Raw genomic sequence first — 17,880 nt, 5'->3', positions numbered from 1 at the left:
TGTTGTTATTTTTTGGGGGGGAGACCCCCCCAGCCCCCCTAGCCCCCCTCCCAACCCTCCCCCAGCCCCCCCAGCACGACTGGACGGAATACCACGTCTCCCCCCAACCCACGCTGAACGTACTTTCGTGGTATAGACGGTCGTGGAAGGCACCCACGTTGAAAAAACGTTTGCGTGGTAAGTGTACCGTGGTAAACGTTATGCGTGGGGATGCCTTCGTAGTAAATGATGTTTCCCAAATATTTCCAAATGTTGCTGCCCAGTGGCCCACATATTGTTACTGCTCCAGATGCAGGAAGGAGCGAGGCAGGGGATACATACTTGTTAAAAGCTGCGTGGGGTGACCCTACCCCGCATCACCATTACAACCACTTCACTGTTCCCCAAGCAGATTTAAGAGTTCACGGGAGCAGTCCATGGGGAACTAGGAGGTGCAGGGTGACCCAGTAGTGCACAAGAGTGCGGACTGCGAGGACTAGCTACTAGACATTTGGAGTAAGCGTCACCAAGGCCCTTTGCGATGCTTGGCAAGCCAGGTCACTGACCAGTGTAGAAAAGACATTCCACCGTTGTTGGTGAGATCAAATGTTGGTGCACCCTTAGCATGCATACAATCCAGCAGTCTTGTGCATGATTGAACCAGCACCAACAATGTATGTAATCCGACAATATTGGCACTACTAAAAATGTTATTCATGTAATATGGCAAGGGTGCTATCTAATTGCCCAGGTACGATGTAATCAGTGTGGTCTGGCATGGTTGGCACCTAATTGTGTCTGCATCAATGCAATCTATGTAATTTGACTATGCCCATGCATAAAGTCACCAGCACCAGTCCAATTAAACCGGCTGTGTTGGTGCATATGTCCACCCACTCCAATTAAATATATCTAATCCGGCAAGGTAGGTCCAAAACAATGCATTTAATGCAATCCTGCCCGGCTGACTTTTTTCACAGAACCTTGTCAAGCGGCCGAGAAGCCACATTCGCTGTTGTCCGAGTATCGCACCTCACAAATGGAGAACACTGCCTTATGGAGTACTAAACAAAATAAATATAAAGTGCAAGCAGCGAGGCCAATCAGCAGTCTGATAAAGACCTCAACAATGATGGAATATCTGGTAGTCCTGTGAACTAGATCTGGCTTGGACCCAGTGAAATGGGCTGATCTTGTGCAAGTGCTAACATCTGGAAACAGGCATTTTGTGTGCTCCATGTGCATAAGGCTGCAGGGTTCAGACACATGAATGCCTCACTAAAGGGTAATCAGTAATCCTGACTGGGAGCTAGCTAGAGCCTAACAAATTGATGTTAGGAAGGAAAGACAAATCTTGCCTCTTCAGAAGTTCTTAAGATATAAACTGTGATTTGAGGTCCATTTTTGTTTGTTTTTCTAACATTTGTATGTAAAAGATGTGCATGCACTTGAACACTGCTACATGCATCTGTCTGGAAGTAACTGCACAAACAGCGACTCATATTCCACTTACTAAAAAAGTATTTGTTGAGTGTGGCTCTGGTAGAGAGCCACTGGCATGAATGACTGATTTCTAAATCCAGTAGCTCATTGCTGTAACATGGCAATGATGGCTAACATAATTTTTGGAACCCCAGGCTGCTCTGGCAGGGCTCTCGGGAAGCATGGTGGCACAGAGAGTGGTGGGTGTGGATTGCAAGAGGTCAGGTATTTGTTTACATTTTGGACATGGATGAGAGATTGTGTTATGTATGGCTCCCCTAATGCTCCTCTGCCGATGAATGGTAATTGAAAGCAGGGCCAGGTGACTTTGGGGGAGATACATAACATAAAATTATATTTAGGTAAAAAGTGAACTAAGGGGATGTTTTTCACCTTGGTGTTCTGTGTGACATCCGAGACAACTGGAGCTTCATTCTCATTGTCTATTTGATGCCACTCTGACCCCCTCCATGCAAAACATCCCTGTAATTCACTGTTATTCATCTATAATTCTATATATTACTAACAGATGAAAACATTTTTATCAACCTCAGAATAATGGAAGATTTAGGGACAAAAGAGTTCTAAATGTATGCTTTGCAGTATGCATGTATTTTCTTGAGGCCAACTAATTAACATACTAAGCAATATTACAAGGATCGACCCTTGTGACCTACTGGTCAATACAGGATTTTTGCAACAGAAAAAGTAATACACTGGGATATCTACATAAAATACAAATGTGTGATCTGTCTGTTACACACATTGCTTTGCAGTAGGCACACTAACACTCCAAGCTATTTTATGACGAGTCAGAACAGTGACCAGGCTGCATACACATCTCTCCAACAGCTGCATTGACCACTAGATTTACCTTACAGTTGTTACACAACACAGTCTGTTGGATATACAATGATCTCTGCAGCAGATGCATTAAACCCATATGTTGGTTTAAAATTCAGCTATTTGGGAGAATTAAGTAAGTCAGAACTAAATTGCTGTCACATTTGTCCTTTTAACCAATTTCTTTGCGGCAGTTGTTTCAAAATGAAAGTGTATGTTGACTGTCATGTTCTGCTCCTCGCGACCCCGCCATCTTATGGATGCCCCTCATTCACCCCAGTTGGTGGATCCCGGAGTAAATGTTCTCCACTTCCAGCAGGGATTGTGTCAGCCTGGAATGTCGCTTTTCTTACAGGATCGCACGTACACCCCTAGGTTTCTGACAACCTCTTCCTTGCCGTGAAAATTCGAAAGGGACACCCAATGTCCTCGAAATGCCTCGGCGTTACCTGTGCTAGATGGCAACGAGCTCTGGTCTGTCCAGACACCCTCATTGTATGAGGGTGCGTTTGTAAGGCGTCAGCACCAGAACACCCCCCCCCCCCCCCCCCCAAATGCAGCACTCGTGAAGAGGTGTGACTGGTGTGCAAACAGTGTGTTGAGGTGTGGGTCACTTTACCTGTTAAATCTGCTAAATATGCAAAATATGCTCAAAACATGGCACGTGTTGGGGAGCAGTGTTTGGTCTCTTAATTGAAGGAGCGAATGTGTGAGATTCATTCTTTCCACCGCGCATATGTGTGAAGGAAAATATAATTCCTTGGTACCAAAGTCGCTTAAAAATGTAAATACTTGTTCCAACACCAGATAAATTAAATCTAGAACCTGTAGATGACGAAAGTGGTTTTTTTTGCCTTTACTCTTAACTTGTGCTGACCTAACCTCCATGCCCATCTTTATAATATAGTGCCTAATACCTGGTGGAGGAGGGGGGTCTATGCCTATGTGTTTCGAGGTCTGGCAGAATAGAATCCGTTGCAAAGGATCACACGTTTTACTCAACTGTGGAGTCAGGGGAGTGCCATGGATTCATAGACCACAACGTTGTCACAATATCACTTTTTAGTCGTGTGAATGTCCTTCATTTGCCCAGGAAGAGTTTAAGCTCCCCAGGGCTTGCCCAACGAATGCACTTAGGTTAGTCGAATTATAAGCCATCCAAACCTACTGGTGAGATAGCTCGGTGGACTAAAGTATCTTCGTAGACACTAGTGTTCCATTACTAAGAACAATGGCCTTGTTAAACTTTGAAACCAGTAGAAATAACACTTAAAGCGACATTGAAAGTGTTTGTACTCAATATTGGAAACTACAGCAAAGGCATCAACACCTGCTGACAATGCAGCTCGGTCGGCTAAGTGCATGTGTAGAAACCTACAAGACCCGCCTGTAAAATCTGGCAGGACTCAATCGACCTCTTATCCTCCTGGATTGATGAAAGGAGTATCTTTGGGAAGGATAATTATTACACCTCTGATTCGAAGCTTAGAAAGTATTCAACGTGTGGTAGGCGCTACAAAAATATGCCTTATCATTACACTCAAGCCCATGAATCCAGGTGTACCATGCAGAATGGGAACATTTAGCAGCTTAGCTCACACACACGGTAATGAAAGGGTGTAGAAATTAAGTTTCTGTAACATACCACACAAAGGTCACTGAACATTACAACAGCATGCCCACTGTAAGCACGCTGTAAAGATAGTATGCACATGGTCCTTGTTCTTCTTTCATGCCACTATCCGGTTGGCTTTCCCTGTCTGATTTTTGTCTTCACTGTCTGCTGTCTGATCCTACCACTGCTAGTTTAGAAATACTTAGACTGTAGTGTCTACAAACAAAATATTGAAAACAAAATACCAAGATGTAAATAGATTATCGATGGATTGCAATGGCTAGGACCCTAGTCCTAAAATGAGATTCCAAAATTTTCAAAAAATGAAGGAAAACATCTATCTATTTGAAGGAACCAACGCCAAGAAGCCTAAAGCTCACCCTGAATCTTGAACATAAACCTAATGTTAGCATTAAGCCTAAGCTTAACCATAAGCGTAGGAATATATTTAATCTTAGCCCTGACACATAACTTAATGCTGACCCTAAAGCTAACCCTAGACCTGACCCTAACATCAGCACTAACTAGATGTGCAGCAGTTATACCTAACAGTAACTGTCTGCCTGACCCTAGCCATTACCCTAACGCAAGCCCTACCGCAATCTATAGCTTTGACCCTACGTTTAACTTTAGTCGTCTAGTCCTAAAAGCAACTCTATACCCTGTCCACAACACAGTCCCCAAGCCCTGAACCTAAACCACAGACTAATGCGAACCTATAACTTGACCGTTAACTGGTTGGTTATAAAAGAAAGGCAAGTTTTTTCAGCATAGCGTACTCTAAAATGTAAGAATGTCACGCTGGGTTTGTCGGAAATTGTGTTTTAGCTGTCCATGCGTAAGTACTCAGGCTGCGCGTCCTTCTGGGTATTTCTCGGTAAGAAGATAACTGGTTCGGCGTGCGGTTATTTTACTATTTGTGCATTGTAAATGAGAGGTCACTTGGCGCCTAGATCAACAAAGACAATTTTACTTGCAATAGAGGAGTTGAGATAGGTGTCGTATTGTGTCTAAACAACTCGTGGGATCCTGTGGAAATCGCTCTATCTTACTGAACTCAATTTCTCCTTTCAGCAAAAAAAAAAAGAGACCTGTGCTCGGAGGCCATCCAGTTCACTTTGTGAGCTATATGATAAAAGTTAATTCACTCGCTACAAAACGGTCACATCTTCCAATATGCTCTAATTCTACAAGATGAAAGGAAGATAATTTCAGTGGCTTTTGGGAAGAGGAGTATTTGCCAATACAGCCAGCCAGCAGCATTACCAGTGTAAAACTTACACAGATATAAGATATAAGATATGATAAGCCAGCCGGGCAGGAAGACAGAAGTAGAACTCGGTACTTCTATAGATGGTTTACCGCAGCTGCGCGTGTCTCCTTTAAACTAACTATAATTAAGTTTGGCAAATTCGCAGCATCTTAAACAGAAGCACCCCGCGCTTCTTCAGAAGCCCCACCGACGTCCCCCAGCCAGTGGAGACCCACTGGTGACGCACCACCCAGGCTCTGACGGACGAGCGCACGGCACCCCAGTACCTGCACACGTGCCGCAGGAGGTCAGCGCCAGGAGCACCAGGCACGCTAGGGGGATCCGCAGAGACGCCATGGCCGGACTCTTAGAGGCTGAGGTCCATGAAGGAGTGAGCAGGGATGTGAGCTGGCTGCTGCTGCTGCGCTGGCCTCCACCCCGCATGCACGCCTGGACCATAAAGGGGGCTCCCTCTCTTTCCTTTACTATATAAGCGGCCGAGTGACGTCATGGGACGGGTGCTTGCCACTTCTGAATGAATAGCCCGCCCCGCCTACGCCTCGTTCCGCCGGGAGCCGGGCACGCCTATTGCGTGAGGGAGTGACGCCCGTCTCCAGAGATGCGCTCGTCTGACGGCTCCTGCGTGGGGGGCTTGTGTGCGTGTGAGACAGGGAAGCGCCTCAAACGTAGCAGGTGCATCTGGACAGGGACATCTCTCAACGTGGGACACCTGTCCTGTTTTCTTGCTTAAACGGGCAGGTTCTGGCAAATACGCTTCTTTATTCGTAATAGAGAGTTTATGCACTTCTCGATGGGGGGAGAGGAGTAATTATTTGAATGAGCTCACACCGTAACTTCCCAGGAGCAAACATGTACTATGAGGTAATGCCTGCACTTTTATTTAAAAAAAATGAGTATCATGAATAGGACAGTACCGTCGTTGGATAGATGCTGCCCCTTTACCCATCTCCCTCCCAGTCCCGCCAAGCCCAAGAGTCCACGAGGGCACATCAGCGTATAATACAAACACGAGAAGAACGATGTGTTCTCTTGTAAGCCCTTTGTGAGAAATCTGCCCTGGATGCTACGTGTTATTTTTTAATCTAAATAGCTATTATGCATACAGTGACAAGTGCTGTTGAACCAAGAAAGCTCTGTCATTCCCTCGGGTCTTTCAAGGGTCCTGCACGCCATGCACAGGTGTTTGGAAATAAACTCGTAAAATGTAATCTAATCTTGTGCCGCAAAGCCCTGGCGATTACAGCATCTCTCCCGATCATAAGAAGTTCTTTTCTTGAGGAGCAGTTTGGTTTTATATCTCTCATTTTACAACTCTCCTCCCGGCTTTATGGCAGGGTGGTATTGATTTTCTGTCAACCCCAGAGCTTTCCGTGTTGATTGGCAGCAGTGATGCTTTCTTTTCGACTAGCTCACAACTTTCGTAACCTGTATGCCTCTGGAGAACGGTGTTGAGGGATGCGCAGCTATAGCGGCTCACTGCAGTTTATGACCGGTAGGTGGCGCGGCGTACATTGGAAATGCGGAGAGCTCTGTCCAGGGTGCTGAAGCAGCTCTGCTAAATGCTCAAACTGAAAAATGTCTACTTCCTCACGCGAACGTAAAATAAATATCTCGGTTTTAAGATACCACGCTTTCACGTGATCTCGGAGGCTAATTTAAGACTGTTTCCACCTTGGTGGCAGCGTTATATGTGGAGTGCAGATGTTACAATCTAATGGCGCATGAAACATTATAACTTCCATTTACGAATGAGTGACGAAGGTCACTTATTAGGAGCTCTGTAGCACGGTACCAACATACGAAGGCAAAAGTAGCAATCTTTGAAATAATTAGTACTTCAAGGACAATTCAGGATAGCTTAAAAGCTTAGATATGGGTGCACATGTGACTATACGTATGAGGAAAGGAAAATGACAAGGTCTTATTAGCATTCGTTTATTCATGTCACAATATTCACAGCTCGGGGAGTGTTTGCATCATATATCATTGTGACACTTTAAGAATGCAGCCATCTGTTGTATTTACAAAACACATAAAGGCTACCCATGCCTTATCATTCACATCCAGAACTTCTCCATGGGGAGTAAACCGAGTGTGCACCTTTCTGGGCTTTTCTAGTGCTCAATCTCTTTTGTGCAAATTTTTTTTTTTGAAGAGTTTTATATAGCGCGAACTAGAACCGAACGGAATCAGTTATCAGAGCGCTTCACCAGTTACGTTACATGAGGACACACACTTTCATTTTAGGCACGGGGAGATTAAGTGATTTGCCCAGAATCACAGGGGGTTTTTGTCATCGTTACTGAGAGAGCGCAAATTGAGAAAAAATAGAAGTGCACCATATTTACAAGCACTTTGCATCAGTTTAGTAAAGATTACATAAGAGTGTTTAATTAAAATAGAATATATATATCAGTGTGAAAAGCTAATGTAGAAGTGTGTAGAGATGTTAGAATGATGTCGAAATCCCATGTTATGTGGCTGTTGTAGAGGAGAATGTAATGCTGCTAAACGTAGAAATGTGTAGGCCACATGGCACTTCACAGAGAATGAAAGGTGCTGTTACACTCTCACATGATATGGATTTTAATGTTGTTGTAATTCAAAGTATTATTGATCATAGAACTGAAATATATGTGTATAGAAGTGTTTCATATAACCATTGTGTGTAATAAGTTAGAATACTGTTTAGACTAAGAAACTAAAGGTTTACAGAGTGCACAGGCCCGTTTCATGTAATTCTAATAGGCCTGAATAGATAAGGTCATTTCTTTTGATCTGCATGTGTTAGTTAGAGGAATGTCATGTTAAGCATAAATTGCGGAGCCTGCTCAAAGGTTTACGACTTAGAAGATACGGTGGAGGCCGGAATTTGGGGCCCACTGTACAAGTGTCTGTTTGCAGGTGCGAGGAGGTTCCAATCAAGAGAGTGATGAATAGAGTTTTGTTCAGGGAGCCAGGCACAGGCCTGGAGGAGGATTCAGGAATTTCCTGGGGGGTACCGTCCTGCCGGAGAAGAGCCTGAGAAGCAAGGTCAACGCTAATGATGGGCCCAGAGGAGTATCAGCATGGAAAATGCCAGAACTGACACCACGTGAGGGGCGTCTCTAAAGGGCGTTTCTATTGTAAATGTGATTTTTGTATTAGGGACAGCACCCCTGGGTGGAGTTAGGGGCAGATGGTCTGAGGAACCTAAGAGAGCGGATGGGTAGGCAGATAGGATAACTGCGAGACACCGATTCACAACGAAGACTAAGGGAAGTGAGTGATCTTCTTTGGAAGTCACCACTGCTGACACCTTTTTAGGTTAAGATTTTACTAAGTAGGGATGTCACTTAGTCTAGTGTAGGGACAGTCTAATCTGGATTTTCTTCCTTTCTGTAAATGACTCACAAGTTACAGCTTGTGTCTATTCTTGCAACTCTGATGATTTTTGAATTGGTTTTGGTGATATTCTTCTGCCGACTAAGAGCATTTAGAAAATTTATGTGTGTATTGATACCAGTATATCTTTTGAACCTTATTTTGAGATGTTTGTATCTCCAGTTAACTTTGGCTTTATAATAAACTTTTAAAACTTATTCGTAGTAAGTGGTTCTTTAGAGTGGTGAAAATCCTTAACTGATTGACCTAGTAGTGGATTGCCTTTTATTCTATGACAGGTATCAACGGTTCAGTCGACCTGAGTTGGGATCTAGATCTATAGCAATAGATCAGAAATCCCGCCGTAACAGTTGGTTGCAGAGAAGGATGGTTACCTTCTAGAGGAAGGTGATCTAGACTAGGTTAAGATTACCCCAAGGTCCCTAAAGATCAAGAGATGAGCAGCGGAAGAATCGCCTGCCGAAGAAGGTGCTCACGGTGCGAGAGAAAAGCAGCAGGGTCGGACGAGAGTGAGTATAACAAGGGTCATGCGTTGACAGATTGCGGTGTTTTGTGTTGTATCTGTATTGTAATGTCATGCGGAGTTGAATGCCTGTAGTGTGATTGAGAGAGGGTTGTGAGCGCGCGCAACCTGGCAAACTGGGTGAAAATCTTAAGTTCGGAGAAGAGCTTAAGTGGTTCGGGTGTATCGAACATCCAGAGTAGTTGTCGACCAGAGTAAAGGGGGTCATGAGGTACCATTGATCGCCCGCAGGACCGAGATAGGGGGAACGCAAGAGTGAGTGTGTGGGTAACGGACGCAGGTCGAAAGTTACAGTGTGTAAGAAACCTATCAGTTAAGGCGATTGTCTGGATGTACACGGAAAGACATTTCGTCAGTTAAGGTGACAATTACAGTTAGACTGTGGGCGTACAGTCAAGGAAAGTGATCGCTTGGTCGGAAGTAATCATTTTTCAGAGCATGAATGCGACGCATGCATGACTGGGAGACGAGCTGAGAAAGGAGGGGAACTGCTGCGAAGGGGAGAAGAGTGACGTTAGCGAGAGCCGCGCTGTGATAGGTCGGTTGGTGTGAAGCCGCGCTGTGATAGGCCGGTTGGTGTGACGTCAGCGAGAGCCGCGCTGTGATAGGCCGGTTGGTGTGAAGCCGCGCTGTGATAGGCCGGATAGCGAGAACCGCGCTGGGATTGGTGGATTGTCATCAGGAAGTAAAAGAACGCGGAGAAAATAGAAATTTTGTAGATTTTGAATGTGAAGTGTTTTAAATGTTTGAGAGCGATCTTTAAGAGAAAAAGAAGAGAATCTTATTACGGGGAAGAGGCACCGCCAGAGGGTACACCAGCTCACTATATGGCAACGAATGTTGGGTTGCATACTATACTGTGGCTTGATACTTGGAGTAAGGTTACAGAAGGGAATGAGGAACTGACTTTTCCGAAATACGGAACGTTTAGACTAGAAGTGTTGCATCAGCTGAAAGCAGTTATGTACTCATTGAGACCTTTGCCTAGACCAACACAGTTTGATGCCCTTAATGCGTGGATTAGGGCGGCACACGACAGGAATCAGAACAGACGCCAAGAAAGGGTAAGGCGATCAGTAAGGGCAGTGCAAGATGCCAAATGGGATGCGGAAGCCAAGAAATGGAGGGTACAGACGATTGAAGTGGATAAGTTGTACCCAGTGAGAGAGGTCACAGGAGAAAAGAGACCCATAGAAGAGGATGACGAGAGCGAGTCGGAGGATGGCCTAATAAATAGGTTGTTGATAGATAGACCGCCTCCGGACAATAGGGAGATAGAAGGTACTGAGCTCCCAAGGGAAGATAGGGTTGACATAGAAGGGAATAGGCCACTCTCTATAACGAATTGGGTACCTACCAAAGGTAAGGAGACACCTCAACATAGTCCTGTACAGAGAGTAGTCGGAAGGGTTGTGTTGCAGAAGATGCCAGCAACAGAGAGGGTTGAGTCTTATGGATTGCCAGATGCTCTTCAAGTACCCGTTACCATAGGTCCTATAGTGTCGGTTTATCACCCAGAGAAAGGGAGAGAGGAAGAACAGGTACGGCTAGACAGAGAAAGAGTTGAGATGGAAAGAAGGAATAACACGACAAATGCCTCGAGGCAATTGCCAGGACCGATAACGTGGAGCACCCCATTGGATTCAGCAGTGGATCCCGTAACAGAACAGGGGGGTCAGAGAGGACCGATGGACCTGAGGGGAACACGGCCGAAATCCTATAAAGAGTTGAGGGCTGACTTGAAGGAATGGGATAGGTCCACAGAAGCACCGAGCAACAGGTCAAGAGCAGAAGCTGAATGGGGAAGTCGAGGCAACGGGACATTATCTCACTGCGGGGCTAGCGAAAGCAGTCAGGAGTGGGATGGTAAAAGTCAGGAGAGTAGAGGAGTTACACGTCATATTGACGGTGGAAATGGGCAGGAGCGAAAAGGTAGAAGTACGGAGTGTGGAGAGACGTCTCGTCTCATTCAAAGTGAGGGAGACCAAAGGACACAAGAATACAGGGATAGGTTTAAGTGCACTCTCCACGCACCTGATGATAACGTACAGCACTGGAATCGTGGGAACATGGGGAACCGCGAAGGATCTTGCCATCCGTCGAGTGATCAGAGATCACAGGCAAATTGCGAAGGCATGGGGAATAATGGAATGTCTTATCATGCACCTAGAGAAACCAGGCAGAATGGGAAATGTGGGACTATGGGAAATAGAGAAGTGTTTCACTATACACCCAGAGAGGATGGAACTGCATGGGACCTGGAGAGATGGGAGCATGGGAGGACTCCCCATAATACGCCTGAGCCCAGACGTAGGACTCAGAGCTGTGATGGGAGAGATGTAAATGGACTCTCTAGAGATAGCACACTGAAAGCTGTGATAAAAGCCAAAAGACTCGATGTGACCAGCTTAAAATCTGACCTGGACGAGATAATAGATGGTGCGTTGCCTTTAGAAAGGATTGACATGTACGAACAAGATGAGCTGCTGTTTATAGCAAAGGATATTACTCGAAAGGCAAGACCAACTCATGAGAAACTGTCTGAACTGGCAGACAAGTATATGGTAAATTTGTCCAGAACAAAGGCATTGCAGGGTAACCATAGGTTGCATTATTCAGATCAGGACTTAGATGAGAGGAGGACAACTGGATTAAAAACACACATAAGGGAACTGATCACAGGAATAAGAGCATGGAGAGATCTGGACAAATGGGAAGAGAGGTGGTCCAAAAAGGGAACTGTTAGGCGGAGCGCGAATGTGATGTCTCCGGAGGGAAGGCTACTGCAGATGGAGGCATTCCCTTTGCGAGAAATAGCGAATGGGAGTTATGTACACGTGCCATGGAGTAGGGGAGATTTGGCTGCATTTACCAACTCATTTCCGAAGTTAAGGGAAAGTCCCGTAGAGTGGTACAAGCAGGTAGAGAGGTTTGTTAAGATTTCAAAAGTATTGTGGATTGATTTGAACACCTTATTCGACATTGTGGTCCCAGGAGACTTGTGGATAGCATGCAAAGTTAGTGTCAAATGGCCAACTGCAGAACCAGAAAGGGATGCTCGTACTAATGGACCGTCAGAAATAGTAATGTTAAAATATGAAAGGGTGATGACATGGTTGAAGGAGAAGGTGCCACCACAAGATATAGATTGGGTAAAAATAGACCGAACAAGACAGGAACCCAAGGAGACAGTTCATGAGTTTTATGAGCGATTGCTGAAAATGTTCAAACAATACAGTGGACTAGATGTAATTGATCCCAAGGAGATAGGACAGTTTGTATCGAAGTTCGTTTGGGGGTTGAGACCTGATATTTGTTTGATGATTCAGCAACATTTAATTTGTTGGCAAAACAAACCATTGGATGAAATATTGAGATACGCAAGGTATTGCAGCGATGAAATAGATTCCAAAGCAAAGAAACTAAAAGAGAAACTGATGATGGTGCAGATGCAGTCGGCTGGAAAGGGTGGACAGCAGCAACAGGGAACAGGGACAATGGGACGGAAATCAAATAGTCAGAATAAGGACAACGAGGAAAACCCGAGACCTAGAATAGACGTTGCTACATTGAAAAAAACGACAAAGTGTCACCAGTGTCACCAGGTGGGACATTGGAAACGCGAGTGTCCCTATAACCCTGAAAACGGAGACCTAGAAGTAGAGGAGGAGGAAGTTCATGAAGTTCCAGTTCAAAGGGTGACAGTGTCAACGAGTAAGGTGGTCAAAGGGGGGACTTCGGCTCCACGAGCTCAGTTCCCGCAGCCACCAAAGATTACGACAGGGGGAAAGATCTATAGACAAATGCCTCTTTTTATAGACGAAGAAGGGTGTTACTACGTTGATCCATTGACGGGACGACATGTAAGTAGAGAGGAGGACTGTACCCTCGGGGCAGTTCTAGAGGTAGATCAAAGAGGACCGTTTGTTGAGGCTGAAGTGGCAGGGTGTCCTACAACATTCTTAGTAGATACCGGAGCTACTCGATCAACTTTGAGATCGGCAGTGGTTCCAGATCTACCAATGTCGGGGGAAACAATTCAAGTGGTAGGAGTCGCAAATAGGAGAATGACTAACCCTTTGACGGAACCAGTGCTAGTGAGAATAGGAAACTACACCGATGAACATCAGTTTGTAGTATGTGATTCTAGTCCTGTGTGTCTGTTAGGAAGAGACTTATTGTGCAAACTGAACTGCACAATATACTGCACACCTCAGGGAGTGGAGATACAGACTACAGACGATGATGCTACCTTTAAAGTTGCAAATTTGAGAGTATGCGTAGAACTGTACCCTACCCTGACTGTGGAGGAGCTTCCTTGGGACTTACGAGATACAGTGTCATCAGAGGTATGGGATTTTACTGGAGAAGAGATAGGATTGATCAAAGGAGTAGAACCAGTGAAGATCATGGTAAAACCAAATGTTGAATATCCAAAAACGCCTCAATACAAATTGACCCCGGAGACGATTGCAGGAATAAAACCCGTAATCGACTCTATGATTCAACAAGGAATACTGAAGGAAATCGTGGGTAGTCCATGCAACTCCCCGATTATGGGTTTGCAGAAACCTAGTGGGAAATTTAGAATAGTACAAGATCTTCGAAGGATTGATAACATAGTTGTTTCATGTTGTCCAGTGGTACCGAATCCATCAGTGATATTGTTTCTAATACCATTCCAAGCTGAGTGGTTCACAGTGATAGATCTTTGTCAGGCTTTCTTTTCAATTCCATTAGATGAGGAGAGCCAGTTTCTCTTTGCTTTTAAGCTGGAAAATCGTGTCCTAACATGGTGTCGTATCCCACAGGGGTATACAGAAAGCCAATCAATTTTCAACCAGCTATTGAAGAAAAATCTTGAAAGTCTAGTACTGCCACAGAACTCGGTTCTGGTCCAGTACATAGACGACCTACTTGTTGCGTCAGGAACGGAAGAAGCTTGTAAGATAGATACCATCGCCTTGCTGAACCATTTAGCTGAAAATGGGCATAAGGTATCTCCGAGCAAATTGCAGTACTGTCTGACAGAAGTACAGTACTTGGGTCACCGGATAGAAAAAGGAAAGCGCAAGGTGTCACCAGATAGGATAGAGGCGATAATGAAGATGAACGCGCCTACGACACAGAGAGAAGTCAGGATGTTCCTAGGAATGGTCGGTTATTGCCGACAGTGGATAGCTAACTTTTCCATGAAGGCAAAACCCTTACAAAAACTGACGCACAAGGAGGTGAGTGATCCGGTACCATGGGACAAGGATTGTTTGATGTCGTTCCTATAGCTGAGAGAGGACTTGTGCCGTGCTCCAGCTTTGGGGATGCCTGATTACGAAAAACCAATTTCACTTTACTGCTGCGAAAGAGAGGGTTGTGCTTTGTCAGTTTTAGTACAAACTCATGGAAATGCCCGTAGACCAGTTGCATACTTTTCGGCTACTTTAGATCCGGTAGCCGCAGCGTTGCCCGGATGTCTCAAATCCGTTGCTGCAACAGGTGTCAGCATTGAAAGGTGTGAAAATATAGTAATGGGACACCAATTAGTGGTGTATGTACCTCATTCTGTAGAACTGTTAATGACCAGGACCAAGACACAGCACTTAACCAATAATAGGCTCACGCGCTACGAGCAAGTTATTCTTGCTGCGGAGAACGTGACCCTTAAGAGGTGCTCAGTTTTGAATCCTGCTACATTGATGCCACTTCCTAATGATATAGAAGGCGAAGAATGTGAAGATCACGATTGCCTTGATGTGACTGAACTATGCAGCAAGCCAAGACCAGATATTGTGGATGAGCCGTTGATTGACCCTGACGAAATTTTCTTTGTTGATGGCTCATGTTTAAGAGACGATACTGGTCGATTGAGAGCAGCTTATGCTGTTTGCACCATTACTGGAGTTGTGGAAGCCGCTTGCCTGGAAGGAGTACACTCCGCTCAGGTAGCTGAAATCATTGCATTGACACGTGCCTGTTTAGCAGGTAGTAAATTTAGAGTCACCATTTATACCGATAGCCAATATGGTTTCGGTGTAGTTCATGATTTTGGGCAATTGTGGTCTCAGAGAGGTTACATGACCTCCTCTGGTTCACCTATTCGAAATGGGGAATTTGTGCGACTGTTGTTAGAAGCATTACAAGGTCCAGCAGCAATTGCGATCGTTAAATGTGTAGCCCACACCAAAAATACAGATTTTGTGTCGCAAGGTAATCGATATGCAGACAAAGTCGCTCGATATTGCGCGGAGCAAGGATATTCTTTCACGGAAGTGGAAGTAGGTGGGACTCAGGAAAAGACAGAGTTAAACATGATGCTAGAAACAGTTGATACTTGGGAGGATTTAAAAGACATGCAAGAGAACGCACCTGATTCTGAGAAAAAGGCATGGGAAACAGCAGGTTGTGTGAAAAGCGAAATGGATTTGTGGGTTTCAGCAGATGGAAGGGCAGTATTACCTGATGAGTTAGTGAGTCCAATGGCACGACAGATACATGGTCCAGTACACTTAGGAAGAGATGCCATGCTGAGGTTATTTAGGCAGACTTGGTATAATCCAAGGTTTAGGATTGCAGCAGAAGCAGTGTGTCGAAGATGTGTCACATGTCAGCAATTGAATGTAGGGAAAAGAACACCAGTTACAATGAGTCACATTGGGAGGTCTGGGGGGCCTTTCAACCGAATGCAATTAGATTTTATTGAGATGCCAAAAATCAACCGCCTCAGGTATGTTCTGGTGGTTGTATGCATATTCTCCAGCTGGGTCGAAGCATACCCTACACGCAGGTGCGATACACTCACAGTAGCAAAGTTGTTGCTTAGAGAGTTGATCCCGCGCTTTGGGGTGCCGACCTCCTTGGAATCAGACAGACAAACTCATTTCAACAGTGAAGTTGTGAAGATGCTTTGCTCTGCATTAAACATTGATCAGAAGTTGCACTGTAGCTTTCGACCAGAGGCTTCAGGTAACGTGGAGCAGATAAACGGAACTCTAAAGTCCCGAATAGCCAAAGTATGTTCATCGACGTCCTTAAGCTGGCCTGATGCTCTACCCTTGGTACTCATGAGTATGCGTAGCACACCAGACAGGAGGACAGGTCTCTCTCCACATGAGGTTTTAATGGGGAGGGCAATGAGACTTCCGTCTGTTCCAACTACAGCTTTGTTGAATATTACAGATGACCTGATCCTGGATTATTACAAGGGACTTTCTGACGTCATTCATTCTATGTCTCTTCAGGTGCAGGCTGCTGAAGTTCCATCTTCAAGAGACCTATGTCACGACTTGTGCCCTGGTGATTGGGTGCTTGTGAAAAAACACGTCCGGAAGAACTGCCTAGACGTGCGTTGGAAGGGGCCCTACCAAATAATCCTGACAACGAATACTGCTGTAAAGTGTGGAGGGCTGCCAAACTGGATTCATGCTTCCCATACTCGAAGAGTTCCAGCACCCTTCGAAGAAACAGCTCCTCTCACAGATGAAAATCCAGCTGTGGACAGCGAACCACTAGAGGGGATCAGTCAAGCTGTGGGGGTGTCGAAAGAAGTTGGGAGTGCTACAGATCCAGCAGAAGAAAGACAGGACGACAGTGAAACTGAAGTTGCCACCGAAGGAGAAAGTTGCTGTGAATACGGCTCAGACACAGATCAAGACAAAAGTGATCAAGAACCGAGTGTGAGGACAAGAAATAGGAGAACAAGGCGTGGAGAACTAGTTGGCCTGAAAGAAAGAAGAGGCCGAGCTTGAAGTCAACTCCAGAGAGAACTCTTGCTCCTATATCTGAAGACTCGGATCTGGACGAAGGTGCACAAAGACAGGAACAGGAAGGTCCGAGAAGATCGAGGAGGGTGCGAGTGCCCTGCAGAAGATACGCTACTCCTGAGTGGACCTACCTAGCTGCAGATGTCCAGAGCACGGAGATCCGGGAGGGTGAGGGAAGTGACAGTGACCAGTACTGACCCAATCATAACATTGGAAGTAGTGTTGTTGGTACCAGGAGTGGAGGTCGAAGGGTTGCTGACACTCACTATCCCCAATCCTCCTTATCTGAGCAGGATAAGAGAACTGGTTTTAAACAGAATAGAATTTCCGACTTTTTGTTCAACGATGCCAACACTCGAAGAGATCATTCTTCGTTTAGAAATATTAGAATACGTGATTAGAGCCGCTGGAACACGTATGATTCCAGATTGCTAAAGACTTTGTAAATAAGCAGATTGAAAGATAACCTAGCGCCAAGTGGAAGAAGAAGAAATTTAGGGACTTCCCATTTAGTGGATGGAGAAGGGCTAGGGTTGTCTGTTGCTATAGAACTCAAAGACTGATCTTGCAGAAGGGATTATCAGCTTCCAGGTGTGGTTCGGAAAGGCTGAATAAGCAAAGAAAAGAGACTTTGTGTTGTGAAAGAAAATCAGAACTACACTGTCTTGAGATCATGGAGGCCGCCAACCCAAACCGCAAGACAAAATGCATAGTAGGCACACTTTTAGTGGGAGTAATTTTTCTTATAGTTTTAGTAGTTACTATATCATATGTAGTGGGACATGAAAACGAAGAGAAGGCAACAAAGGAAGCAAAAATTGTATCGATACCGAAACCTACTACTGCTGGTCAAAGGGGGGACAATACAGAGAAAGATAAAGCTTCACTAGCAGCAGAGACTCGTAGGTTGCATGTGGATGAATCACAGGGAAATTTCAAATCAAATGCGTATGCTAAATTGCTTTATGAATATATTGATGCTATGGAGGCAAAGGATTGCTATGTGTGCATGCAATTGCCAGCC

General features: G+C 45.1%; 1 protein-coding gene across 2 annotated transcripts in view; it reads right to left on the bottom strand.

The window, feature by feature from the left end:
• Positions 1-5,630, bottom strand: part of NTS (neurotensin) — a 141,510-nt gene extending 135,880 nt beyond the window's left edge. The window contains exon 1 of one of the 2 annotated variants that reach the window (XM_078656598.1): positions 5,459-5,630. In XM_078656598.1, the coding sequence (XP_078512724.1) occupies positions 5,459-5,630 (172 nt within the window). The remainder of the gene's footprint in view (positions 1-5,458) is intronic. The other variant, XM_078656605.1, reaches the window with a different exon arrangement.
• Between the last annotated feature and the right edge of the window lie 12,250 nt (positions 5,631-17,880).

Source organism: Lissotriton helveticus, chromosome 1_1 (assembly GCF_964261635.1).
Source record: "Lissotriton helveticus chromosome 1_1, aLisHel1.1, whole genome shotgun sequence".
Taxonomy (NCBI): Eukaryota; Metazoa; Chordata; class Amphibia; order Caudata; family Salamandridae; genus Lissotriton; species Lissotriton helveticus.
Note: the sequence above shows the minus strand (reverse complement) of the source record. Positions and strands in the feature narration are given on the sequence as shown.